At 58.1% G+C, this 26,081-nt stretch overlaps 1 protein-coding gene across 1 annotated transcript; it reads left to right on the top strand.

The window, feature by feature from the left end:
* The first annotated feature begins 1,709 nt into the window (after positions 1 to 1,709).
* On the top strand, positions 1,710 to 25,209 carry CSNK2A1 (casein kinase 2 alpha 1). The gene is made up of 13 exons (XM_054173595.1): positions 1,710 to 1,810; positions 11,754 to 11,952; positions 15,474 to 15,585; positions 16,595 to 16,696; positions 17,078 to 17,128; positions 19,099 to 19,158; positions 19,842 to 19,925; positions 20,313 to 20,423; positions 21,236 to 21,337; positions 22,156 to 22,256; positions 23,168 to 23,316; positions 24,396 to 24,482; positions 24,978 to 25,209. The coding sequence occupies exons 2-13, from the start codon at positions 11,852 to 11,854 to the stop codon at positions 25,091 to 25,093; spliced, it is 1,176 nt and encodes a 391-aa protein (XP_054029570.1). The 5' UTR covers positions 1,710 to 1,810; positions 11,754 to 11,851; the 3' UTR covers positions 25,094 to 25,209.
* Positions 25,210 to 26,081: the final 872 nt, after the last annotated feature.

The raw sequence follows: 26,081 nt of genomic DNA, 5'->3' as shown, positions 1-26,081 counted from the left end.
TCCCTGGAGGTGTTTAAGAGTTACGTAGATGTGGTGCTGAGGGCCATGGTTTACTCCAGGACCTGTCAGTGTTAGGCTAATGATTGGACTCCAGATCTTTTCCAATCCAGGCACTTCTGGGATCTGTGAAGAGGACCTTACCACAAAGGTGAGAGACTGGCACAGGTTGCCCAGGGAGGTGGTGGAAGCCTCATCCCTGCATGTATTTAAGGCCAGGCTGGATGCAACTCTGAGCAACCTGATCTAGCAGAGGGTGTCCCTGCCCATAGCAGGGGGTTGGAACTGGATGATCCTTGGGGTCCCTTCCCACCCTGACAAGTCTGTGAAGCCTCTGTCTCCTCCAGGCTGGCTCACGACTCCAGGTTGGCCAAAGCCCAGCCAGAGTGACCAGCCCAGAACTGTGTGTCCCCAGCCAGACCTGCACTGAGGGTGCAACGAGCTGGGGCACTCACCACTACCCTGCCCAAGGGGGTAGGTCCAGTTCCAGTGTCTCCTCTTCCCTGGGGTCCCTCCCAGCCCAGCCTGCAAGAGAGGAGTCTGCAGATGATCTGCTTTGGGGGTAAAGCCAACCTCCTGGGCTGTGTGGCAGGACACTGGGGCTAAACACATGAAAGGCAATGAGTGAAGGTCAGGGGGCCCTGCAACAGGTCAAGGCTTAGACCAGCTTCAATCTCAATGCTGCTGAAGGTCCTGCAGGGTCTCTTCCACCCTACTACAGCCTCTTCACCTGCACAGCCTGGGAAAGAGTATCACAGAATTATTATGGCTGGGAGACCTTTAAGATCATGTAGTCCAAACCATTCACCCAGCACTGCTAGGTCACCTCTAAATCATGACCCTCAGCACCACAACTCCATGGATTTGAAACCCCTTCAGGGATGGGGACTCCCCCACAGCCCTGAGCAGCCTGGGCCAGGCCTGGACAACACTCTGGGGGGAAAAAAAATCATTCCTCGTGTCCCACCTAACCCTTGCCTGGGACAACCTGAGGTCGTTTCCTCTTGTCCTATCATTTGTTCCTTGGGAAAAGAGCCCAACCCCCACGTGGCTCCAGCCTCCTCTCAGGGAGCTGCAGAGAGCCAGAAGGTCTCCCCTCAGCCTCCTTTGCTCCAGGCTGAACATCCCCAGAGCTCCCTCAGCTGCTCCTCCCCAGCCCTGTTCTCCAGACCCTTCCCCAGCTTGGTTGCCCTTCTCTGGACCTGCTGCAGCCCCTCAGTGTCCTTCTTGGAGCGAGAGACCCAACCCTGCCCCCAGGCATGGAGGTGTGGCCTCACCAGCGCAGGGCACAGCAGGCGATGCCTGCCCCGCTCCCGCGCCCATGCTGTCGCAGGCCCGGGGAAGGGCCTGGGACCCGGCCGGGCTCCGCGGGCCACAGTCGCCACCTGGCGGCAGGCTCCGCGCACAGCCCCGCCGAGGGGCGGCCGGCAGCGGGAGTCTCACGCAGGAGGCCCGGGAGTGGGGCGGCCTCCGCGTACGGCCAGGTCCCCTCCCGCAGGAGCCATGGGGAAAAGCAGACCGCCGCGGGCGGGCCGTGCTAGGCCGAGTGCCGCCACCTCCCCTCACGGGGCAGCCGAGCAGGGACAAGGCCCGAGGCCGCGCCGCCCCGTTCCCGCCGTCGCCTACATCCCCCATGAGCCCCTGCGGCGCTCCCCCCGCCTGCCGGCCCTGCGCGTGTGCGCCCGCGCGCGGCGGGGTTTCCGCTTCCGGCGCGCCTCGCTCTGGTCCCTGCGGCTGGCGGCCGAGCCTTGTGCCTCCGCCATATTGTCTGTGTGCGGCCGGCGGGCGGGCGGCGAGCGGGCGGCCGCGGCAGGTACCGGCGGGCCGCGGCGGCTCCGGTGCCCCTCCTGGAGCCCCACGGCGGGGGTGGGATGAGGAGGAGACGGGAGGGAGGCGCTACCGCGTCTCCCGTGCCCCCCCATCCCCTCCGCTCCGCTGTGGGCACGGTGTGGGTTGAGGAGCCGGGGCCGCCCCCCAGGAGAGCTGGGTCGCGACGGGGGGCCCGGTTTGGTGACGCTGAGGGGGAAAAGACGGCGGTGAGGGGGAAGGGGCGAGTCTGGCGCGCCGGGGAGGGCAGGACCCACCGCCTTCTGCCCGTGGAGGGGGTCTCCGTGCCCCCGGGGAGAGAGGCAGGGCAGGGCGCGGCCGGGGGGCCGCCTCGCCTGGCCTCGGGCCGGCCTGGGACCAGGCCTCGGGCCGCCCGCTGCCCCCCGGCCACGCAGGAAGGGCCGGGCCCCACGGAAGGGTAGCCTTCCCCTCCCCCCGGTTCGCCGAGTTCGCAGGTTGAGGCCGTGTAGGTGTTGCTGACTGCAAAGGCTCCGTCTCGCCTCGTCCTTCGCCCTGCTCGGAAGCACGGGGGGCTGCGAGGTGTGCGGAGGGGCGAGGAGAGGCCTGCTGCTCCTTGCGCCCACCCCCAGCCGCGCAGGGCCTCCGTTCTGGGCCTTTCTGGGTGGAGGAGGTGGTTTGCAGGGATTCTTTTGCCACCGGTGGCTCTCGTCTGCCGAAAGCAGCGGTGGTCAGGCTCGCCTCTGCCGTAATTGAGCTCATTGTGCCTTGGGGCACTCGGCTGGCTGGCTGGCGGTGAAATACGCCTTGTAAAGGAGAGGGCTGATAAGGTGCTGGAGCCCAGTCCGTGCTGTTTGTTAGATGACTTCATTCTTTCCCCCTGAGAGCTCTGGGTACAACCAATAAAGTTTGGCTGATGCACACTCGGTCACCGGTACATTGTCTGCTGGCAGCAGTGCTTGGTCTGTGCAGGGACACCTGAGGACATGTGTCTTGTCTTCTGCAAGCTGAATGTCTGCATCCTGAGCCTGTGGGGTTCAGGTGTGGGGCCCTGTGTGGCCGTGCTGAGGCTTGTGAGAGGGATCTGTGGTGGAGCAGGGTTTGTGATCCTGACCTGTTGCTGGGTTGGGGGTCTTGGAGAGCTGCTCTGAGCACTGATCCTTGCTACCAGGCTGTGAAATTGGGCTCTCTGTGTGGGTCTGCTTGGAGAGGACTGTGCCTTGTGCTCCAGGAGCCTGGCTTGGGCCAGCTCTGAGCAGCTTGGGAAGAGCTCTGTGGCTGAGGAGGAGAGCCACTGGGGGTGTCTGGGTGCAAAGCTGTGTGTTCAGGGAGCAGCACATGCAGACAGCAATGTGTTTGGTTTGGAGCAGCTCCTGTGATTTGCTCTTGGGACAGTCTCTCTTTCCAAGGCCATCAAAAGTTGCTTACAATACTGAGGCTCCACCAGAGCTGAGTTGCCAGCTTGGGTGTTGGATGTGGCTCTGCCACCACAGATGATTCTGGGTGGAGAGAAATCACTTGTCCTCTGCATCCTGGTGGTGGTGTGGTGGAGAAAGAGGTGAAGCTCCTGGTGAGAAAGGGGAGGCTGAGCTTGGGAAGGCTGAGCTTGGGAAGGCTGAGCTTGGGAAGGCTGAGCTTGGGAAGGCTCTAGGCTGCATGTGGGGAAAGGGTGAAGCTTGGTCAGCTGCTGAGCACAGCTGGGACTAAGGTAATGCTCCAGTTCTTGCAGCACAGTGCCCTGCCTGGGGGCACTCCACCAGCAGTGGTATGTCCTCTGTGGAGACAGACTGTGTCTGGAAGGGCAGGAAGAGAACTGGAGTGGGGTGAGGCTTCCACCAGCAGAAGTGTGCCCAGTCTCAGCTGCAGGGCAGGCTGCTTCCCTCCCTCAGGAGAAGACCTTCCCATGGCTTGGGCTTGGAAGTCCAGCTCCTGAGATCCCTCTGGAGACAGCAGAGGCTTCCAAGTGGGAGATTCACTGCTGGTTCTCTGGCTTTGGCAGGGTTGATGGCTGGAGGAGAAATGGCTTCTGTTGAGGAGATGCCTCTCTGGAAGAGGGATGGCAAAGCTGGCAGGCAGGAGGCTCTGGGAAGTGGGGAGGAAGCTGGCCCATGGAATCATTTAGGTTGGGATGTATCTTTAAGGTGGTTGAGTCCAGCTGGTGATGGCTCATGGAGTGAGGCAGGGTTCAGCTGGGTGCCAGGGCAGTAAGTGCTGCTTGCTTGCTTGCCAGCAGCTGGTTGAGAGGTGAGGATGAAGATGCAGAGCAGTGGGTGGGGACTGCTGAGGGAAAACCTGCTGAAATGCAGAGATGGCACAGAAGGGTTGGGTTGGGTTGGAAGGGACCTTAAAGCTCAGCCAGTTCCAGCCCAGGCTGCTCAGGGCCTCATCCAGCCTGGCCTTGAACACCTCCAGGGAGGGGACAGCCTGGGCAGCCTGTGCCAGTGCCTCCCCACCCTCACTGGGAAGCATTTCTTCCTCATCTCCAGGCTCAGTCTGCCCTCCTCAGGCCTCAATCCATTGCCCCTCATCCTGTCCCCACAGATTCCTCGAGGGGAGGCCTGGGGAGGCCTCAGGCTGGGAGGTTTGGGGCAGTTTCAGGCAGCTCAGGTCAGGCACACAGGCATGGAATGGGTTGGAGGTTGGACCCATGGGGCCAAGAAGTGGTTGTGGAGCTGTGGAGGGGGAAGCTGTGTTTGTGCTGGGCCAGAAGGGTCAGGGCTGGCACTCTTCCCACTGGCATGGGGTGGTGCCTGTCCTTCCAGCTGCCACTCGGATTCTTGCTCTGCATTTTTCTCCTTCCAGAACTAATTTTCCCTTTATCTTTCCCTCCTGGCCTCTGAGGAATCAGGGAGAGGAAGAGAGGAGAAGCAAATGGGTGACATTGTGGTGGTGTGATTAACTTCATGTCACACTTCTGAAGAGGCAGGGCTTTGTTTCTGGGTTACCAGGACCTGCCACCTCCACTGCTCCTCCATTGTGGAGCTGATAACCTCCAGGTGTCTGCTTGATAAGCTCTCTGGATGAGGTTGATGCCATCTTAGATCTCACTGCCCTGAGAGGATAAACCCCACAGCTTTTAGGATCAGGAGGACTGCTGTGACTCAGTCTGGCTCCAGTACCTGCTTTTGATTGCAAGGCAACTCTTGGATCCTTCCTCTCCTCCTTCCAGGAGCTTCCAAGAGCTGACTTTGCTGGAATTCACAGAACCTGATTGGAGCAAAGGAATTCTTTGGACCTAGAAACCAAACCAAACAGAAACCCACCCCTCTGAAGAGGAGGCTGCAGCTTCCTGAGCTGGCATCAGTGCTGTGTCTGAGGGCTGAGTGCTTTCACAAGCTGGCTTTTGGACTCCCATTTGCCATCAAGGTGCCACAGCCACCAGGCAGAGGTTGAGAAGAGATGGGGCTGGGGCTGTAGGCATAGGATCAGGGCTTCAGGGATATCTTGTCTTGCTCTGCTCCACTGAGACCTCACCTGCAGGGCTGTGTCCAGCTCTGGAGCTCTCAGCCCAGGATAGATGTGGAGCTGATGGAGAGGCCTGGCAAATGCTCAGGGGGCTGGAGCAGCTCTGCCATGAGCACAGGCTGAGGGAGCTGAGGGTGTTCAGCCTGGAGAAGAGAAGGCTCCAGACAGCAGAAGGCTCTAAGAGCAGCCTGCCAGTACCTGCAGGGGGCTGCAAGCAGGCTGCAGAGGGACTGCTCCCAAAGGCCTGCACCAGGGGCAGGGGTTTGAAATGAGAGCAGAGCAGATTGAGATTGGAGGTGAGGAACAAGTTGTGCCCCAGGAGGCTGCTGGAACACTGCAGCAGGTTGCCCAGGGAGGGAGCTGAGGCCCCATGGCTGGAGCTGTGCAAGGGGAGGCTGGAGAAGGCTGTGAGCAAGCTGCTGCAGGGGAGGATGTCCCTGCTGAGGGCAGGGGGGTTGGGCTGGGTGACCTTTGGAGGTCCCTTCCACCCCAACCCATCCAATTTGCTTGCAGGGGATGGCAGAGAGCATGTGTGAGAGCTGGAAAATCATGGGGGATGAGGTGGGGTTTGGCTGCAGGTTGCCAGCTGGGACAGTTGTGTCTCTCAGTGTTCAGGGCATGAAGTTGTTCTGCCCAGCTGTGCAGAGGGATGAGCCTCTGCCCTTGCTCCTGCAGCAGCCACAGGGCAGTTAGTTGTCTTGATTTTTCTCTTCCCCCTTTCCTTTTAATGAAGCTGAGTGTAGGGAGAGTGCAGCAAGCTCTGCAGTGCTGGCCCAGGCTGGGGCTTGATTGTGCTGAGTGGGAGAGGTCTCACCAGCTTGTGAAGCAGTGTCCCTGAGCTCCTCCTGCCTGTCCAGGGAGGTGAAGTGGTGCCTCTCCCACAGCCCTCAGAGGAGGCAGCTCCTCAGCACAGGGCTGGCTTGAGCTGTCAGTAGGTGTTTGGGTTTAGCCTTCTGAGGAGGGCTGAGCATGGGCATGCAGCACAGGGGAGCTCCCAGTGTGGGAGAGCCAAGAGCTCCTGCAGCACTCCTCCTGCAAGTCCTATCACAGCTGTCTCTCTGTTGCCAGGGTTAATCCCAGCCCTCTGCAGACTGAGCATTCCCAAAGGACAAGGAGGCCCTTTGCTCCCTGAGGACACCATGCAGCAGCCAGCTTCCTTCCAACTGAGTTTACAAATGAAGAGCTCCAGGTGTTGGTGGGGTAGGACATCTGGCATCCAGGCAGAGGTCCAACATCTGCATCTGGATGCTGCACAGAGGCTCTGCTGGGTGGCTGCAGAGGGTGGCTGCAGAGGGTGCAAACTCGTCCTTGTGTGTGGCCAGCAGTGGTGTGGATCTGTTTGGTGTGGTGAGGGTGGGTTCAGCACTCAGCAGCTGCTGAGGGAGGCAGAGCATCCTGAGAGGGAATTGGGGCTTCCCCCTTTGTCTGGAGGAGAGCAGCCTGAGGGGGCAGCTCCTCAGTGCTGATCAGGACTTCAAGGGGGGGTGGCAGGAGGCTGGGAGCAGGCCTTGTTCAGTGGTGCCCAGGGACAGGCCAGGGGGTCACAGTCCCAGCTACCAGCTGAGTTTTGAGAGGATTCTGTCAGAGCTGTGCTCCTGGCAGGGGCTGGCACTGGGTGCCTCCTGCTGAGCCTGCTGGGTGCTGAAGGTGGTTGGCAGGGTGGTGCCTGCTGGGAGGGAATGGCTGCTGATGGAGTTGCCCTGAAGACAGGGCCAGGTGTTGTCTGCTGCTTTACCCTTCAGCTCTGCTGCCTGGCCCCACCTCCAGGAGCTGCATGGTAGCTCAGTCACAGCTCTGCCAGATGTTCACTTGCCTTAAGTTCTACCTAGACCTCTGTGCCTGAAGTGTGAGAGTCAGCTCAGCTGAAGGGTTGCCCTGCCAGGGCCTGCTGACCAAGGAGGAGAGCAACTCTGCCACTTGGCAGCAATGAGGAAGGTGGAACTGTCCAGAGGGTGCCAGCAGTTGGCCTGATGTCAGCTGTGAAGATCCTGGCATGGTGCTGAAGTGTTCCCCTCTGGGAGCCTGCAGGAAGTCACCTGCTGGCCCAGGAGCTCCTGGAGGGCAGGCTCAGGGCTGGGTGCCTTGGCAGATGGCATCCCCAGCCCCAGTGCTGGGAGCTTCCCTTTGGTAGTGCTCTTGGAAGAAAAAGAGTTGTTGCCTGGTGGAGTCCTGCAAGTGCCTTGGCTTTAGGTCAAAGCCAGAGGGATGTGCCTCCAAAGCTCCCACCACCTTCCCTGTGCTCCCTGCTGGGCCTGGACTGCTGGGGGAGAGAGGAGAGGGCAGCAGAGTGCTGCCCCCAGGCCCTGGTGCTGAGTGAGTTTGCCAAGTCCTGGCCATGTGTGCAGCTCCTGTGACTCGATGGAGTCATTGAGCAGTGGCAGTGAGGATGTCCAGCACGGGCTGTGGGAGCCTGGGAGTGGGGGCAGAGAGTGTGGGAGAGCAGCAGAGCCTGCTGCTGGCTGGCTGGTGCCACTGCCCTCCAGCAGCTCCACAGCCTCATCCTAGAGGAGCCTTGGAAGCCTTGTGGTGGGCAAAGCTTCTCCTTTGTGTGCTGAGGACTGGCTGAGCTCTGAGACTAGGAGGTGGTGGGGCAGAGGTGGGGAGGGCAGAGCTTTCAGAGGTGATCTGGGGGTAAAAGCCCTTAGGAGGTGGAGGGAGGAGCTGCTGGGAAAGCCCAGCTGCTGTGGCCAGCTCTGGAGGTCTGCAGGGGTCAGCTGTCCAGCCAGGCTGAGCTGCTGGAGACCTGCAGAGGATCTGGGGGAGCTCAGTTAAAATGTAGCTGTCTCAGGGCTGAGCAGAAGTGAAACCTAAGCATGGCAGAGCTGCTGGGAGAGCTGGTGGGCAGCAGGGCCACTGCCAGGGCAGCCTGCAGGGTGCCAGCTGTGCCAGGTGCCACCTTCTGCCTGCTGAGCAGGGAGGGGGAAGCTCTCCCCAGGAGGGGAGGTGACAGAGTCCAGCACAGGAGCACTGCCCTGTGGCCAGGCCTGGCAGTTCCCTGTGGGCCTCTTGAATTCTTCCTTGGCAGGAGCTGCAGGGAGGATTTGAAGCTGCTGAAGGCCCAGGCTCAGGTCTAGGCTGTTGCTAGCAGAGAATTGCTGCAAGATGTTCTCTGCAGTTAAACTGAACCTGGCAGCTGCTCCCTGGGGGCTGCCTGGGGCTTGCTGGGGAGTGCTCAAAGCTGCTCCTGCTTCTTTGGGGGTTGTTAGCAGGACCTAGAGGTTGCTGCATGTCCCTGAGTCCCAGCATGGTTGGGTTGGAAGGGCCTCTGGGGATCACCCAGCCCAAGCCATCCACCCACAGCAGCCTGCCCAGGGGCACAGTGCCCAGGGGGGGTTGGAAGCTCTCCACACCAGGAGACTCCACAACCTCTCTGGGCAGCCTGCTCCAGGGCTCTGCTCCCTCACACCAAACAACTTTCTCCTCCTGTTCAAATGCAACCTCCTGGGTTCCAGTTTGTGCCCATCACAGAATCATTTAGGTTAGAAAAGAGCTCTCAGACCACTGGCAGGATGCTGGCAGAGGGTCCAGAGAGGATCCTGTAGCAGCTTGGAGCAGAGAGGGGAAGCTTTGGGGCAGGGTGAGCTGGGTATGGATCTAACTTTGTTTGCTCCAAAAGCAAATGATCTGTGCAGACTCTCTCCTCTTCCTGTCCAAAGAGCAGCCCATAATACCCACCTTAGGAAGCAGGCATTGTGTGCTGTTCTTAGAAGCTCCAGCCAATGGCTTCCTGAAGGCCTTCAGTGAGCAGCCTCTCCCAGCTGCAGCTCCTGCTAGGCCAGAGCTACGTGACAGCACTGCCTCCCCCTGAGCCTGCAGCCCTCTGAGGCCCCTGGGACTGATTGGGCTTTTTAATTGCCTGCTTTGGTTTCTCCTGCTGCAGCTGAGCTGCTGGAGCTGCTTGGGGTGGAGCAGCCCTGTGCTCTGCTGCAAAATTCAAACTGCTAACTCATCTTGGAGGCCTTGGTCCAGTTAGCTCCTGCACAAGGAGTGCTCTGCAAGGAGCCTCTGTGAGGAGCAAAGGCTGAGAGCCCAAGGGCTGAGAGCCTGCAGAAGGGGGGCTCTGAGCAAGGCTGAGAGACAGGCTGGAAGGGACAGCACAGCTCTGGGCTCCCCAGCTCAAGAGAGATAAGGAACAGCTGGAGAGAGTCCAGCAGAAGCTACAAAGATACTGAGGGGCCTGGAGCAGCTCTGGGAGCTGCTGAGAGCCCTGGGGCTGAGAGCCTGCAGAAGAGCAGCCCCAGAGGGGACCTCAGCAATGCTCAGCAAGAGCTGAAGGAGCTGTGGGGGGCAAGAGGCTGGGGCCAGGCTCTGCTCAGTGGTGCCCAGGGACAGCACAAGGAGCAATGGGCACAGAGTGGCAGCCAGGAGGTTCCCTGAGGAGAAAGTTGTTTGGTGTGAGGGAGCAGAGCCCTGGAGCAGGCTGCCCAGAGAGGTTGTGGAGTCTCCTGGTGTGGAGAGCTTCCAACCCCCCCTGGGCACTGTGCTCCTGGGCAGGCTGCTGTGGGAGCCCTGCTGGAGCTGCAGAGGTCCCTTCCAGCCCCTCCCTGCTGGGATTCAGGGACTGGGTAGGAAAGGGAGGCAGTGCATGTCCTGCCTGCTGCAGGTGGAATGAGGAGAGTCAGCAGCAGAGGGCTTCAGGTTTGAAGGCTGCATCTCTGTGCTGGGAGTGTCTGCTGGTGCCCCAGGATGTGGTCACTGAGTTCCCAGGTGTCTGACTCACACCACACCAATGGTCTGAGGCCTTCTGTGCCTGCTGCCTAATCTGCTGGGAGGCTTTTGGTGGAGGATTGATGTGTTGGCCAGGAGCAGACTGGTTTGTAGGTCCTGCTTGATGCTCTCCCCTTAGCTGCCACCTGCAGGGCCCTGGCTGCCCTTTGTGGGGCTGTGGCCTCTCCCACCTCTCTGGTGGACTTGGCAGTGCTGCCTTGTCCCTTCTTAACCTTGGCCTGGAGTGTCCCAGCCCTGGTGCCTGAGCTGCCAGCAGCATGGCCTCTGTGGCAGTAGGTCACCCCCCAGCTGTGCTGCCAAGGGCTGCACCGCCTGAGGAGGCTTAAAGCACCCTGAGGGCCTGGTGGAGGCTTCAGCATGGATGGAGCTGGGTGAGGGACAGCAGCCCTGTGCCTCCCATGTCCTTCACCACCTTCACAGCCAGGGTCTCCTTGGGGTCCTTGCAGCAGGCTCCATTAAACCCCAGGGTGCTGCTGATGGGGCAGGGATTGGCATTTTGTGTTGGTGTGAGGTAGCCTGAGCTAACTGCTCTGAGCAGCTCTCTGGGGCTGGGGTGGATGGGGGGTGCTGCTGCAGGAGAGCTGGGCTGAGCCAGCAGTGAGGGGGCCAAGGGCAGCCTGGGCTGCAGCAACAGCAGCATGGCCAGAGGTGGAGAGAGGGATCCTGCCCCTCTGCTCTGACCTCCCCTGCAGGGCTGTGCCCAGCTCTGGAGCCCTCAGCACAGGAAGGACCTGGAGCTGATGGAGAGGGTGCAGAGGAGGCCACAAAGATGCTCAGGGGGCTTGGAGCAGCTCTGCTGTGAGGACAGGCTGAGGGAGCTGGGGGTGCAGCCTGGAGAAGAGGAGGCTCCAGGCAGACCTCAGAGCTGCTTTTCAGTATCTGAGAGGGAGCTGCAGGCAGGCTGGGCAGGGACTGCTCAGAAGGGCCTGGGGGGATAGGGTGAGAGGCAGTGGTTTGGAACTGCAGCAGGGAGCAGGGCAGAGTTAGGTTGGACACCAGGAGGAAGCTCTGCACAGTGAGGCTGGGGAGGCTCTGGCACAGGCTGCCCAGGGGGGGTTGAGGCCACATCCCTGGAGCCATTCAAGGGCAGCCTTGATGTGGCCCTGGGCAGCCTGACCTAGTTGGAGGGGTCCCTGCTGAGGGCAGGAGGTTGGGCAGGGTGACCCTGGAGGGTCCCTGCTGAGGGCAGGAGGTTGGGCAGGGTGACCCTGGAGGGTCCCTGCTGAGGGCAGGAGGTTGGGCAGGGTGACCCTGGAGGGTCCCTTCCAGCCAGGTGCAGTCTGTGGTTCTGTTGCCTGGGGAGAGATGATGGTTGGGCAGCCTGCAGTGAGGGAAGAGCTTTGGCTGCTAACCTCCAGTATCACCTGGGGAGGTTGGACCAGATGATCCTTGGGGTCCCTCCCAAGCTGGCCTTCCCTGAAGCCTTCCTCTGGAGGGCAGAGAGCTCCCTGCCCCTGGCTGCTGCCTCCCCTCTGCAGCTGGCAGGAAGGAGCTGGCTGGAGGTTGCCTTTCTGCCCTTTTGGAAGGCTCCTTTGGCAACCACCAGTTGGAAGCTGCACCCTGAGAGCTGCAGGGCTGGGGAGGGGGTGGGGAGGGGGTTGCTTGTGCTTGCAGTGGGCCTGTGCTGTGGGAGGGGGAGCAGAGGAGCTGCCCCCAGGCCGGGCTCCAGCCTCTCCTCCTGGGCAGCCCTGGGTCCCGGCCGCTGACGCTTGCAGGGCCTCTCCAGCTGTTCATTGGGGTTTAACCCTGGGCTTTGGGGCTTTTCTGTCTCTCTGCAGGTGGAAGAATCTGAGGCCTCTGTTCCTCTGTGCAGCTTGGTGGTCCCAGGTGGCCTCTGGCTCGAGCCATCTCCTCGCTGCCAGCCAAGCCGTCGGCCATGTCCGGACCCGTGCCGAGCAGGGCCAGGGTCTACACCGACGTCAACACACACAGGCCCCGCGAGTACTGGGACTATGAGTCCCACGTGGTGGAGTGGGGGTGAGTCTCTGGCCTGCTCCCTCTGTGCCTGCTGGCCCAGAAGGCCTCCAGCCCCCTGGCCAGGGGCTCGGCGGCGGGTGCAGCCCGCCCGGCCCCGGAGCTGCTCCTCGCGAGCCCCAGGCCGTGCAAGGAGGGGAAGTGGCCTGGGACTGGGCCAGGGGAGGGGCAGGCTGGCTGGTAGGGGAAAGGTTTGTCCTGCAAGAGTGGTGAGGGGTTGGAAGGGGCTGCCCAGGGAGCTGGTGGGGTCACTGTGGCTGGAGGTCTTGGAGAAGTGTGTGGCTGTGGCAGCCGGCGCCAGGGTCCGGTGGCCCTGGAGCTGCTGGCTCCAGGGTTGGGCTCCAGGAGGTCTTGTCCAGCCCAAACTCTTCTGGGATTCTAGGGAGGAGGCCTAACTGTGGCCTTCCAGGGTCTGCAGGGGGCTCCAAGAAAGCTGGGGAGGGACATTGAGGGTGTCAGGGAGGGATAGGACTGGGGGGGATGGAGCAGAACTGGAAGTGGGGAGACTCAGATTGGCTGTGAGGAAGAAGTTGTTGCCCAGGAGGGTGGTGAGAGCCTGGCACAGGCTGCCCAGGGAGGTGGTGGAAGCCTCCTGCCTGGAGGTGTTTGCAGCCAGGCTGGAGGTGGCTGTGAGCAACCTGCTGTGGTGTGAGGTGTCCCTGCCCATGGCAGGGGGGTTGGAACTGCCTGAGCCTTGAGCTCCCTTCCAGCCCTGACACTTCCATGATCTCCCTCTGCTTGGTCCTGATGAGGCCACCCCTCAGGTACTGGGTTCAGCTCTGGGTCCCTCAGTTCAGGAAGGACACTGAGGTGATGGAGAGGGTCCAGAGAAGGGCAATAAAGCTGTGGAAGGGTCTGGAGAGCAGGGCTGGGGAGGAGCAGCTGAGGGAGCTCTGGGGATGTTCAGCCTGGGGAAAAGGAGGCTGAGGGGAGACCTTGTGGCTCTCTGCAGCTCCCTGAGAGGAGGCTGGAGCCAGGGGGGATTTGTCTCTTCCCCCAAGGAGCAAGTGATAGGACAAAAGGAAGCAGCCTCAGGCTGCCCCAGGGGAGGTTTAGGTGGGGTATAGGGGAAAATTTCTTCCCAGAAAGGGTTCTCAAGCACTGGCCCAGGCTGCCCAGGAGCTGCTGCAGTCCCCAGCCCTGGAGGTGTTTAAGAGGCAGAGATGTGGTGCTGAGGGCTGTGGTTTAGTGGCAGTCACTTAGCAGCAGTGGTGTGGGATTGTGAGCTCCAGGTGAGCTTCATCTCCAAGACCTCTCCCAACCTCCACACTTGGATGGTTCTGTGCCCCTGGACTGATCCCTGGGGGGTTTGGCATAGGAGCAGTTGAGGCAGCTGGGGTGGCTCAGGCTCTCCCATGGCCCTGGGCAGGTGGCTGGCATGCATGGCCAGTCTTAAGATCACAACTTTGCCTTGGGGGAAAACCATTTCTTGCCAAACTTCTGTGTTGAAGAACCTTTGGAGCAGCTCCCTCAGAGCTGGCTCCTGCCAGGGAAGTTGTCCTCTGAGAGGGCAGGGAGGCTGGGGCTGGAAATGTAAGGGAGGAGACATCTGGAGCTGCTTCTGACCTGTGGTAAGTGCAGGGACTGGGCAGATTTAAACAGGGCTCTGCCAGTGCCTGAGAAAGCCTCAACTGCTGCTTTCTGAGGCAGGGAGGAGGCTAAACAGAGCTCCTGACCAAAGCCTCTGGGAATCAGAGAGCAGCAGCCCCAGCTTCAGCTCTGCCCTCCTGCTGCTGGGGAGGAGGCTGAGTTCTGCCCTCAGCTTTGTGCCACCTCCTGGGTTCTGAAATCATAGAATCCCAGAATGGTTTGGGCTGGAGGGGACCTCCAGAGGCCACCCAGTGCAGCCCCCTGCCCTCAGCAGGGACATCCTGCCCTGCAGCAGCTTGCTCACAGCCTTCTCCAGCCTCACCTTGCACAGCTCCAGCCATGGGGCCTCAGCTCCCTCCCTGGGCAACCTGCTGCAGTGTTCCAGCAGCCTCCTGGGGCACAACTTGTTCCTCACCTCCAATCTCAATCTGCTCTGCTCTCATTTCAAACCCCTGCCCCTGGTGCTGTCCCTGCAGGCCTTTGGGAGCAGTCCCTCTGCAGCCCCCTGCAGCTACTGGGAGGCTGCTCTGAGGTCTGCCTGTAGCCTTCTCTTCCCCAGGCTGAGCACCCCCAGCTCCCTCAGCAGAGCTGCTCCAAGCCCCTGAGCATTTTCCTGGGCTCCCCTGGGCCCTCTCCATCAGCTCCAGGTCCTTCCTGTGCTGAGGGCCCCAGGGCTGCACCCAGCCCTGCAGGGGAGGTCTGAGCAGAGCAGAGGGGCAGGATCCCCTCTGGCCACACTGCTCTGGGTGCAGCCCAGGCTGCCCAGAAGGGCCACTGCTGGCTCCTGCCCAGCCTCTCACCCAGCAGCCCCAAGTCCTCTGCAGGGCTGCTCCAAATCATCCCCCAGCCTGGACTGAAACCTGGGATTGCCCCAGCCTAGGTGCAGGGCCTCAGCACTTTGCCTTACTGAACCTCACAAGATTCTCCTCAGCCACCTCTGCAGCCTGTCCAGGTGCCTCTGGAAGGCTCCCATCCTGTTCTTCAGACTTGCCAACCACACCACTCAGCTTGGGATGCTCTGCAGGCTTGCTGAGGGTGCCTCAACCTCCCTGTCAATATCCCTGATGGAGATACAGAACAGCACAGACCCCTGAGGGCCACCCCTTGTCACCTCTGTCCCTCTGGGCATGTCCAGCCTCTGCTGAGCCTGCTCTGGGCCTGCCCTGAGCAGCTCTGGGCAGGGCAGAGCTTTGTTGGTTTTTAACAGCACAATGAGCTCCCTGCTCCTGCTGGCCACACTGTTCCTGATGCAGGCCAGGATGCCCTTGGCCTTCTTGGCCCCCTGGGCACACTGCAGGCTCATGTTCAGCCTACCATCGACCAGCACCCCCAGGTCCCCCTCTGCCTGGCTGCTCTCAGCCACTCTGCCCCCAGCCTGCAGCACTGCCTGGGGTTGCTGTGGCCAATGTGCAGCCCCTGGCACTTGGATGTGTTCAGCCCTTGGCCTCTGCCCATCTGCCCAGGTCCCTCTGCAGAGCCTCTCTGCCCTCCAGCAGCTCACCCCCTGCCCCCAGCTTGCTGTCAGCTGCACATTTCCTGCTGCTGGACTCCATCCCCTCCTCCAGATCATCAGTGAAGATGTTGACCAGGCTGGGGCCCAGCACTGCTCCCTGGGGCACCCCACTGGGGCCTGGCTGCCAGCTGGCTGTGGCACTATTCACCACCACCCTCTGGGCTCAGCCTCCAGCCAGTTCCTCACCCAGCTCAGAGAGCTGCTGGCCCAGGCAGGGGCTGCCAGCTTGGCCAGGAGCTTGCTGGGTGGGGGGAGGGTGGCAAAGGCCTTGCTGGGGTCCAGGCAGACCTCATCCCCAGCCTGCCCCACAGCCAGCAGGCACTCACCTGGGCAGGCAAGGGGATCAGGTTGGGAGCTCAGTTTGCCAGCCCTGCTGGCAGTGACTGACTTGGGAGCTGTGTGTGTCTTTCTCTCTCCACAGAAACCAGGATGACTACCAGCTGGTGAGGAAGCTGGGCCGAGGCAAATACAGCGAAGTCTTTGAAGCCATCAACATCACAAACAACGAGAAAGTAGTTGTTAAAATCCTCAAGGTGAGATGGGGGCTGGGCAAGAGGTGAGCTCTGAGCTCATCAGGAGGCTGAGAAAAGGGCAACACTTAGCTTAAAAGAAGTCTTCTGTTGTACCACAGGGTCTTAAAGCCTGGCTTTGGAGCCTTGCTCAGGGCCTTTGCTCATGGTTTTGAGCCTCCTCGTGGAGTCCTGCACTTGGTTATTGAGTCAGAGCTCTCTGAGGGGTTGGCCTCTGTCCTGCAGGAGTCCTGATGGGACTTGGGGCTAAGCCACACTCCAGCAGATAACTGGAGAGTTCTCATCTTCTGCAGCCAGCAGTGCCCTGGGCTGCTGTCATGTGCATCCAGGCCTCTCAGCTCCTGGGATCATTGTCCCTTAGAGCCACTGATTAGATACAGGGACTGCCAACCTCAGGCTTTCCATTTGTGCTTGGCCCATTCCACTGCACACTGAGTGAGGGTCTCCTGGGTGCTGCATTGACTGGTGAAACACCTTTGTTCAGCCTGGGGCAGAGAAGGCTCCAGGCAGACCTCAGAGCAGCCTCCCAGGAGCTGAAGGGCTCCAAGCAGGCTGCAGAGGGACTGCTCCCAAAGGCCTGCAGGGACAGCAGCAGGGGCAGGGGTTTGAAATGAGAGCAGAGCAGATTGAGATTGGAGGGGAGGAACAAGTTGTGCCCCAGGAGGCTGCTGGAACACTGCAGCAGGTTGCCCAGGGAGGGAGCTGAGGCCCCATGGCTGGAGCTGTGCAAGGTGAGGCTGTGAGCAAGCTGCTGCAGGGGAGGATGTCCCTGCTGAGGGCAGGGGGCTGCACTGGGTGGCCTTTGGAGCTCCCTTCCCCCCCAACCCATTCTGTGTTTGAGCCCCTGCTGGCATGGTGCAGCTGGGTCCCCAGTAGACGTAGCTGTTAAAGGCTCCAGTGTGCTTGGCTGACTCTCAGTGCCTTGCCTTTGGTGCTCTGGGTGTGGAGCTGTTTGGTGGCTTCCCTCTGCTGGGCTGTTGGGCCTCAGCCTCTGGTTTGCCTCCTCCCTCAGCCTGTCAAAAAGAAGAAAATCAAGCGGGAGATCAAGATCCTGGAGAACCTGCGCGGCGGCCCCAACATCATCACCCTGGCAGACATCGTCAAAGACCCTGTGGTGAGTGGGGCAGGAGCTTCAAGGCTGCTCTGGCCTGAGGGGGGGGAAGCTGCCTGTATTTAACTGCAGCTCTGATCTGGCTTTTTAGTCTCCCCTGCTCTTAAATCCTCCTTCTGAATTGCTTGATCAGATCAGCTCTTAATCTGATTAACGTCTCTCGGCAGGGGGGGCCCTGCCCGGGGGTGAGACAGCAGAGGGCTGAGACAAGTTCATTCCTGCTGCACAGGGGCTGCCAGGGGCTGCAGCTTCCTCTGGCTGGGGGGCAGTCACAGGGCTGGCTGGGGCAGAGGAGCAGTCTGGGGTTCAGGGTGCTGGGGTTCATCACCTTGATTGCAAACAGGTTGACCTGAGCTCAGCTGAACGATTTTCTCTCTCTTGCAGTCTCGGACACCTGCTTTGGTTTTTGAACATGTAAACAACACAGACTTCAAGGTACACTGTGGGCTGGGAACTGCTGAGCTTCTGCCATTTGAAAGCCACTCTGCAGTGTGGGCTCCTTCTGGGCAGAGGCAGGGGTGGGGGGGGCAGGCAGGTTATTGAATCGTTCCCTCCCAACCTGCAGGGACAGCAGCAGGGGCAGGGGTTTGAAATGAGAGCAGAGCAGATTGAGATTGGAGGTGAGGAACAAGTTGTGCCCCAGGAGGCTGCTGGAACACTGCAGCAGGTTGCCCAGGGAGGGAGCTGAGGCCTCATGCCTGGAGATACTCAATGTCAGGCTTGACAAAGGCTCTGAGCAAGCTGCTGCAGGGGAGGATGTCCCTGCTGAGTGCAGGGGGGTTGGACTGGATGACCTTTGGAGGTCCCTTCCAGCCCAAGCCATTCTGTGATAACATGGGATCTGTCTTTAAAGGTGAATACACTCAGGACAGAGGTTTAGCATTAGACCTTTAGTGCCATTTTGCCACTGAAGTTATAAGATGAGGCTCCAGATTGTAACCTTCAGAGCACATCAGCCTCTTACCTTGTGGCTCATCAGTGCTTTGCTTCTGGAGGCAGTTTGCTTTCATGCTCAGTGTACAACTCTCAGTTGGAGCCACTCTAAATGCAGGCAGCTGTTTTCCATGGCTTTCCATAGTCCTGGGAAGAGGGATTTAAACACTTCTGTGACCCTTCCCTAGTGACCTGCCTTAGGAGAAGAATGGCTGTGTGCCATCTGCAGCAGCTGCTGCACGTTGTAGAGCACCCTTGGTCTTTGTGAGACCCAGCCTGCAGGGGTGCTGAGGGCAACAGGAGTGAGTTAGTGAGAGGAACCTGGGGGTTCTGAGCAGAGCTGGGGGCCTGCAGGAAAGCTGAGGAGGAACTTTCTAGAAGGGCTTGTAGTGATAGCATGAGAGGGAAAGGATTGAAACTGGAAGAGGAAAGATTCAGACTGGAGATGAGGAAGGAATTCTTTGCAGTGGGGTTGGGGAGGCACTGGAACAGGTTGCCCAGGGAAGCTGAGGAGACTCCAAGCCTGCAAGTGGTCAAAGCCAGGCTGGACAGGGCCTTGAGCAACCTGATCTAGTGGAAGGTGTCCCTGTCATGGGGTTGAAACTAGTTGATCTTTCAAGTCCTTTGCAACCCAAACCATTCTTTGATTCCATGGTAAATGGACAAGGTGTGGAATATGAGGAGGGGAACAGCCTGTGGGGTCAGAGGAACTTGGGAAGCTTCCTGGTCCTTCAGAAGGGTTTGGAGGGAGGCAGAGAGCAGCAAAGGGAAGCTTCCTGTTCCTTCAGAAGGGATGGAGAGAGGCAGAGAGCAGCAAAGGGAAGCTTCCTGGTCCTTCACAAGGGATGGAGAGAGGCAGAGCAGCAAAGGGAAGCTTCCTGGTCCTTCAGAAGGGTTTGGAGAGAGGCAGAGAGCAGCAAAGGGAAGCTTCCTGGTCCTTCAGAAGGCTTTGGAGGGAGGCAGAGAGCAGCAAAGGGAAGCTTCCTGGTCCTTCAGAAGGCTTTGGAGGGAGGCAGGGAGCAGCAAAGGGAAGCTTCCTGGTCCTTCAGAAGGGATGGAGAGAGGCAGAGAGCAGCAAAGGGAAGCTTCCTGTTCCTTCAGAAGGGATGGAGAGAGGCAGAGCAGCAAAGGGAAGCTTCCTGGTCCTTCAGAAGGCTTTGGAGGGAGGCAGAGAGCAGCAAAGGGAAGCTTCCTGGTCCTTCAGAAGGGATGGAGAGAGGCAGAGAGCAGCAAAGGGAAGCTTCCTGTTCCTTCAGAAGGGATGGAGAGAGGCAGAGAGCAGCAAAGGGAAGCTTCCTGGTCCTTCAGAAGGGTTTGGAGGGAGGCAGAGAGCAGCAAAGGGAAGCTTCCTGGTCCTTCAGAAGGGTTTGGAGGGAGGCAGAGCAGCAAGAGGCAGGTCTGGGCTGCTCTGTGGGCAGGGCTGGGATGTGTTGCTTGGCTGCTGGTCACTGACTGCTGTTTGTGTCCCCCAGCAATTGTACCAGACACTAACAGACTATGATATCCGATTCTACATGTATGAGATTTTGAAGGTGAGTTGGTGTTGTGCTGCTTTTTGATTCCCTGGGGGAGGTTATTGCTGGGGTTTGCCCTCAGTTAGTCCCATGGAGATGTTTTCATGCCACTGAGAAGGGAAAAGGGAAAACCTATGGAAGAGCTGGGCAGAAAAATACCCAGCCAGCCAGGGTCAGCTTTGTTTCTGCAGCAGCCCTTTTGGTTTGTTTATTGAGGCTGGCAGAGCCTTTGTGCACCCTGAGATACTGTAGAGTTAGGATCTTAAGAAGGAGAAGATCATCAAAGCTTCCTGGCTGCTTTTTGTGCCCCAGCCTAACAAAGCAGAAGGGCTTTGGCCATTCTGCTGAAGCAGATATTTGCTCCTCAGGAGTTTGGGGTTGTTTTGGTCAGAGGAGAGGTTTGGTCAGGAGAGGTTTGTTTTGGTCAGTAACTGTGCTCCCAAGGACTCTGAGATTCCATTTTGCTGAGGAAGCCCAGGAGGTGTGAAGTCAAAGCACTCTGTTGCTGGAACCTCCCTCTGAGAGGAGGCTCTGGGAAGGGTTTTCTGTGCTCTGAGAGTCTAGTTGGGGATATAGCACCAGGCAGAGTGAGGTTTTACCAACTAATTGAAGTTGAGGGGGGGTTGGAAATCCTCTTGAACATGATTGAACTTGAAAGGTTCTTGTGACTGCAGAGTCTGTTCCTTTTGTGTCACCTCCAGGCCCTAGATTACTGCCACAGCATGGGAATCATGCACAGAGATGTCAAACCTCACAACGTCATGATCGACCACGAGCACAGAAAGGTACCCAGGGGGTGGAAGTGGGAGGGCAGGAGAGGTCCTGCTGTGCTCTTGCCAAGCTAGAATCCCTTCTGGGTTCTCCTCTGTAGTGCTGCTAGCAGGCAGCTTCAAGGGGATTGCAACCCCTTGTGTGGAAGTGAAATTCTGCAGGCTGCTTCCCTGCTCCCTCAGGGGGGTAATGCAAGGCACAAAGGGGGTTGGTAAGGAGGGGTGGCTTATCTGGGCTGGTTGGGGATGTGAGCTTGGGGAGAGGATTCAGCTGGTGCTCTGATCAACTTCAGATCAATTGAAAAGAGAAGATGTGCAGATGAAGCTGCAGCAGTGGAGAGCTGGAGCACCACTTGAGCCTTTGTCTTGTTTGGCTTTTCCTCTGTTTTCTACCCTTTCTAGCTTAGACTAATAGACTGGGGGCTGGCTGAATTCTATCACCCTGGCCAAGAGTACAATGTCAGAGTGGCTTCCAGATACTTCAAAGGACCTGAACTCCTTGTAGATTATCAGGTAAGAGCTACCAGCACTTCTCCTTGCCTGTTGTAGGGAAATTCTGTGTCACTTTGAGGGAGCAAGCCAGAAATTCAGGTGTCCAGAGGCCTGAAGTTCAGGTATGTGGAGGCCTGAAGCTAAAGACAGTCTGCTCCAAAGTGCACCCCAAAGAGCAGGGGCTGTAAAGCTGCTGAATTAAAACCATGTAATGAGCAGCCTCAGGAGGTGAGGAAGAGCCACACAACTCTGAAGGTGGATCTTGGAATACAAACATTGAGTATTTTTATGGTGAGGCTGCATTTGATTTGCACCAGGGCAGGGGAAGGGGAACCCAGGGCAGAGGAAGGGAACCCAAAGGGAACCCAGCCCTTGTGGGGCTCCACCAAGTTCTGACTGAGGCTCTAAAGACATCCCCTATCTGCTGACAGCTGGGGAGATGCTTTGGGCTGGAGGCAGTGGCCCTGGTGCCGTTCAGATGCTGCTGGCTCTGACTGGAAGCACTTCCTCACCTGCCAACGAACCTCGTGGGGTCCACTGGCTCCTTTTGTGGCTTGTTGTGGTGCTTCCTCTTCTTAGCACAAGCTCCTCAGTGCTAGAACACTGAAGTCTGCAGTGAGAAGAGCAGGGCAGGGATGGAAGGAGGCTAACTGCTGGTCACTGCCCCAGCTGGGGTGACCGGAGCGCCGTGCTGAGCGGCCGCGCGGTGCCCTCCGCTTGGAGAGGGAGGGAGCTGGGGGCTGTGGTGGGGAGGGAGCTGGGGGCTGTGGTGGGGAGGGAGGCTGTTGTGCTTCATTCCTGAGCAATTGCATTGTCCCTGTGGTTTTGCACAGATGTATGACTACAGTCTGGATATGTGGAGCTTGGGTTGCATGTTGGCTAGTATGATATTCCGGAAGGAGCCCTTCTTCCACGGCCATGACAACTATGATCAGGTGAGAGCTGCTCCTGAGCCGTCTTCCCTCTCCTGGCACAGTGAAGCTTTCCTGCTTGCACTTCTGCATGAGGGATTTTTCTTTTCCCCCCCAGAAGATTGGCAGCCTTTCTCTGCTGGCTTCCTTCCTTTCCTCAAGCTTGCAGGACCCAATAAATGGAAGCAGATTGCTTTGGACTTTCTGAGCTCCTCAGTAGGCCTCTGGAAGCAGTTCTGTGAAGTCTGGTGTGCTGTGGTACACAGAGCTGAGTGTAGACCCCCTGCCACCATCCACCCTCCCTTCCCTCTGTGGAGAGGCTGTGGAATTGGTGCAGTTCTATAGAGATTCTGAAGTCTTTTGTTCTGCAGGCCAAATTTGGATCCTTTAACGTGTGCTCTGCATCTGAGCTAAGGTGCAGTCCTTCCTTCAAGCACAGTGACCTCCTGCTCTCAGACCTTCGTTCTGGAGCCCTCCAGGGTGATGCTTCACCCTCCATGTGCAGTTCCCAGAGTTCCTGCTCTTCTCACCAGTTTTTCTTGCCTCCCCTTCAGTTGGTTTTGAATATTCTTGTGCTGCAAAGGGAGTTAGTGTTGCAAGGTCTCAAGTCCCGGGGACTTTAGGGTCTCTTGGGTTATCAACTTGCTGCCTGAGCAGAGGCATGTGCGTGGTGCCTGGGATTCTGTGTGGCCAGGGAAGTCAGAGCCACGGGGGTGACCTTGTGGCTGCTGGTTCAGGCCATTGAGATCAAGTTCAAGCTCTCAAGGGGCTGTATCTCCCAGCTGGCTGTGGCACTGTTGTGTCTCCCCACAGTAGTGACTTGGGTCTCTGTCTGTTCCCAGCTGGTGAGGATAGCCAAGGTGCTGGGGACAGAAGATCTCTATGACTACATCGACAAATACAACATCGAGCTGGATCCACGTTTCAATGACATCTTGGGCAGGTGAGCCAAGGGCCAGAGCAGCTCAGAACCACTTGGAGTTGGTTTGGTTGAAAGAGACCTTTAAGGTCATCCAAGTCCAACCCTCAAACCCAGCACTGCCAGGGCACCACCAAACCATGGCCTTCAGCACCACATCTCCACGAATGCAACCCCTCCCCAGGGATGGGGACTGCACCCCTGCCCTGGGCAGCCTGGGCCAGGCCTTGACAGCCCTCAAGGGGAAGAAATTGTTCCTCATGTCCAACTTAAACCTCCCCTGGGGCAGCTTGAGGCCATTTCCTCCTGTCCTGTCACTTGTTCCTTGTCTTGGTGGACCAGAACAGCTCCTGCTTTGTCCTTGAAGTAAACAAAAACTTGTTTGTGTGAGAAATTAGAGCCAGGACTCTTGAGAGCTGTGCCAGTGCTTCCCATGGTCCTTTACCTGTGAATGGACTTGAGGAAAGGTCATTTAAATGTCATCTAGGCAAGAAATGAGCTGCATGAAGGACAGATACTCTGGGAGGGGGGAACCCCAAGCCCTGTTTCTCAGCACTACCCTGAGAGAGGAGAGGATGAAGTGCTGCTTCAAGTGCCATTTGAGTATTTTTCTCCTTGTGGAGTTATTTGGTGTGGCTCTACCCAAACACCCAGGAGCTGACTGTTGGGGGCACAGGAGAGGAGCAGCTGCTGGGATTTCAGGCCTGGCAAATCCATCCTGACCCAAAAGCCCTCAGGCTGTGGCGTCCGTGGCGCCGTGTGGAGACGACACGTCCTGCTGCTCGGGGTCTGACAGGGCTCAGCCCTGCCCTGGCACAGCTCCTGCCCTTAGAAAAGAAAAAGAGAGAGGAAAAAGTCAGGAAAAGAGGAACAGCAAAGGCTTGTGGCCCTGCTGTGTGCCCTGGGCAGCCTGACCTGGGTGTCTTTGCCTGCAGACACTCTCGTAAGCGATGGGAGCGCTTCGTGCACAGCGAGAACCAGCACCTGGTGAGCCCAGAGGCTCTGGATTTCCTAGACAAGCTGCTGAGATATGACCACCAGTCACGGCTCACAGCCAGAGAAGCCATGGAACACCCCTACTTCTGTAAGTACCCCAGCCTCTGGGCCAGGCTCTGCTCACTTGCTCCCTGCAGTAGGACGAGGAGCAGTGGATGTAAGCTGCAGCACAGAGGTTCCACCTCAGCGCCAGGGGGAAGTTCTTTCCTGTAAGGCTCACAGAGCCTTGGAGCAGGCTGCCCAGAGAGGCTGTGGAGTCTCCTTCTCTGGAGACTTTCAAGGCCTGTCTGGATGTGTTCCTCTGTGACCTGAGCTAGACTGTGTGGTCCTGCTCTGACAGGGGGGGGTTGGACTCAATGACCATTTTGGGTCCCTTCCAACCCCTCACATCCTTGTGAGCCTGTGATCTGCTCTCCACAGAGGCCTTCCTCTGCCTCTGGGAACCTCTGGGCCTGCAGGATAGGAGCTGTGGATGGTGGCATTATAAACCTGATTGCTGGAGCTGAGGCAGATGGTGTTTAGTAGGTAAACTGGGCCACTGCTGCCTGCACCACCAAGGGACCCAAGTGTTCCCTGCCCCAGTGCTGTGCTGAAGCAGCTGTGGTGCTAAACCCCTGAAAGTTGCAGCAGGTGTCTGGGTGCCTGGATTCCTGGATAAAACCAGGTCAGTTAAGAAACAGACACTTTTATACTCCCTTTTGTTGCTGAATTTGGACCTCAGAGACCTCAGCTCTTGGCTTTGCAAGCAGAAATGTGACCTTCATTAGGAAGTGGTTTGAAATGTTTGCTGTTCTTCACAACTGTTGATGTTTAGGCTTCTGAGGCAGTTGTGAGAACACAACACAGGAGCATTTGCTTCCCATTAGAGCTGGTGAACAATTCTTGAGCAGCCTGGCCTAGCAGGAGGTGTCCCTGCCTGTAACAGGGTTGGAACTAAATGATCTTCAAGGTCCCTTCCAAACCATTCTGTGATCTCTGGTCGTTTAGGTGACAATTTGGTACCATCTCAGATGCTTTCCACTGCAGCTGGTGGAAGCTTCTGTGCTCTGCTAGATGAGGGTTGATGTTATTTGATGTGCCAGCTAAGCACAGAGTCTGTGGGCTGCCCTCTGTGGTCCAGCTGCTCTCCTGACAGCACAGCACCTGAGAGTTGTGTCCTCTGTCCAGATCCCATCGTGAAAGACCAAGCTCGGATGGGCTCCTCCAACATGCCAGGTGGCAGCACTCCTGTCAGCAGTGCCAGTATGATGTCAGGTCAGTTCTCTCACCAACTCTTCTTAGTGTCTGGCATTTTCAAGCATTTCTGTGTGCTGTGGGGATGCAGGAGGGCGAGTTCTGCTGATGGGACACCAGGTCACCTCCTGGGACCGGTGGCAAGGGCAAGCAGGGCTAGGGAGAGGTGGGTGGGAGGTGGTGAGGCCTCGCTGTGGCCTGACCTCCTTTTCCCCTGCTGCAAAGCACTTTGCTGCTGGATGGGGTTTGGCTGGGGGCTGTTTTTGGCAGCAGTTTGAAGGACACTGATCCTGCCAGCCAGAGGGTGACACCTGGGGAGTGTGTGCAACTCTGTGCCCTCCTCAGGGGCTGCAGGGAGCAGAGATCTTTCGTCTCAGCTTATTTCAGCAGCTCTGGCAGCGTCACAAAGCAGCAGCAAAGTGACCTGCAAAGATGAGCAGGGTCAGCTTGCTGAGCTGCCCTGGCTGCTGCCACGCTGCTTTCCCTCTAACTCCTGCTTCCCTCTCTCTCTTCCAGGGATTTCTTCAGTGCCAACACCTTCCCCACTTGGACCTCTAGCAGGCTCGCCTGTCATTTCTGCCACCACCACGCTGGGGATGCCTGTTCCAGCTGCTGCAGGAGCTCAGCAGTAGTGTTGGGCTCTTGTCTCCTGCTGTGCCTGAGCTGAGTCAGGTGGGGAAGAGGTTGTCCCCCTCCACCTCTCCTCAGGACACAGCTCGTGCCTGGCAGGGGCAGGGAGGGGGTGAAGGCTTCAGAGGCACCGTGTCTGAACTGTTGCTTGTGGATTTATAGTAGTTCAGTCATTATATACAAACCAATTATTCTAGGCTGATTTTTTTTTTCCTTTTTGGTTATTTTGGGGTTTTTTTTCCTCCCCCTCCCTTCCTGGTTTGTTTTTTTGTTTTTTTTTTACTTGAACTTTTCCTAACTCAGGGGAATCCCTGACAATACAAACAGATGGAAGATGTCTTGGCCAGGTTTTTGGTTTGGTTTGGTTTTTTTCTCTTCTCCCCTCTCTCCCTATCCCCATTCTGAAGAAAAGGGAAAAACAAACCCCCAAACCCCACAACTATTTGGCATTGAAGAGCAAAGGAGCCAACAGCATCCTGCTGGAAATCTCTTCATGTTCCCACCATCACTCCTCCATGAGCCTACACCTTGGGGGACCTGTGCTGTTTCTCCAGAGAGACTCTCAAACCAAGTCTTGCTGGGGCAGGGGAGGGGGAAGTCTTTAAGCTCCCACTCCCCTTAACCCCCAGCTCCTGCACCTGGCTCAGCCAGGGGGATGCTGAGGAGACAATCCCAGCCTGGGAGGAGCTTAGAAAGAGTAAGTGCAGATAATGGCTTGAAACCCTAATTGGATTGAATCATGTCTCCTCAGGAGCCAAGCAGAAGGCCAGCTCACCCCTTTGCATGTCATTTTAGCCCTACAAGATGAAGTTATTGATCCAATTGGAGTCCTTACACCACCACCCCTCCCCCTCCCTGAAGAAGGGAGCGAGCCAAACTCTTTAACCAGCCCCTGTTCTCTTGGAGGCTTTCTCCCCCCCTTGCCATTGCTTGGCTTGGATCTCTGGACTTTGGAGTTTGTTCTTGGGTCTCTTGGATTTGTTCTTTTGG

Source organism: Dryobates pubescens, chromosome 26, assembly GCF_014839835.1.
Source record: "Dryobates pubescens isolate bDryPub1 chromosome 26, bDryPub1.pri, whole genome shotgun sequence".
Taxonomy (NCBI): Eukaryota; Metazoa; Chordata; class Aves; order Piciformes; family Picidae; genus Dryobates; species Dryobates pubescens.
This window is presented reverse-complemented; position numbering and strand designations above follow the sequence as displayed.

Coding starts and splice junctions, on each gene's coding strand:
- CSNK2A1 (XM_054173595.1), top strand. CDS start 11,852: ATGTCCGGACCCGTGCCGAGCAGGGCCAGGGTCTACACCGACGTCAAC. Junction 16,697..17,077: donor ACATCGTCAAAGACCCTGTG/GTGAGTGGGGCA, acceptor TCTCTCTTGCAG/TCTCGGACACCTGCTTTGGT. Junction 23,317..24,395: donor CATGGAACACCCCTACTTCT/GTAAGTACCCCA, acceptor TCCTCTGTCCAG/ATCCCATCGTGAAAGACCAA.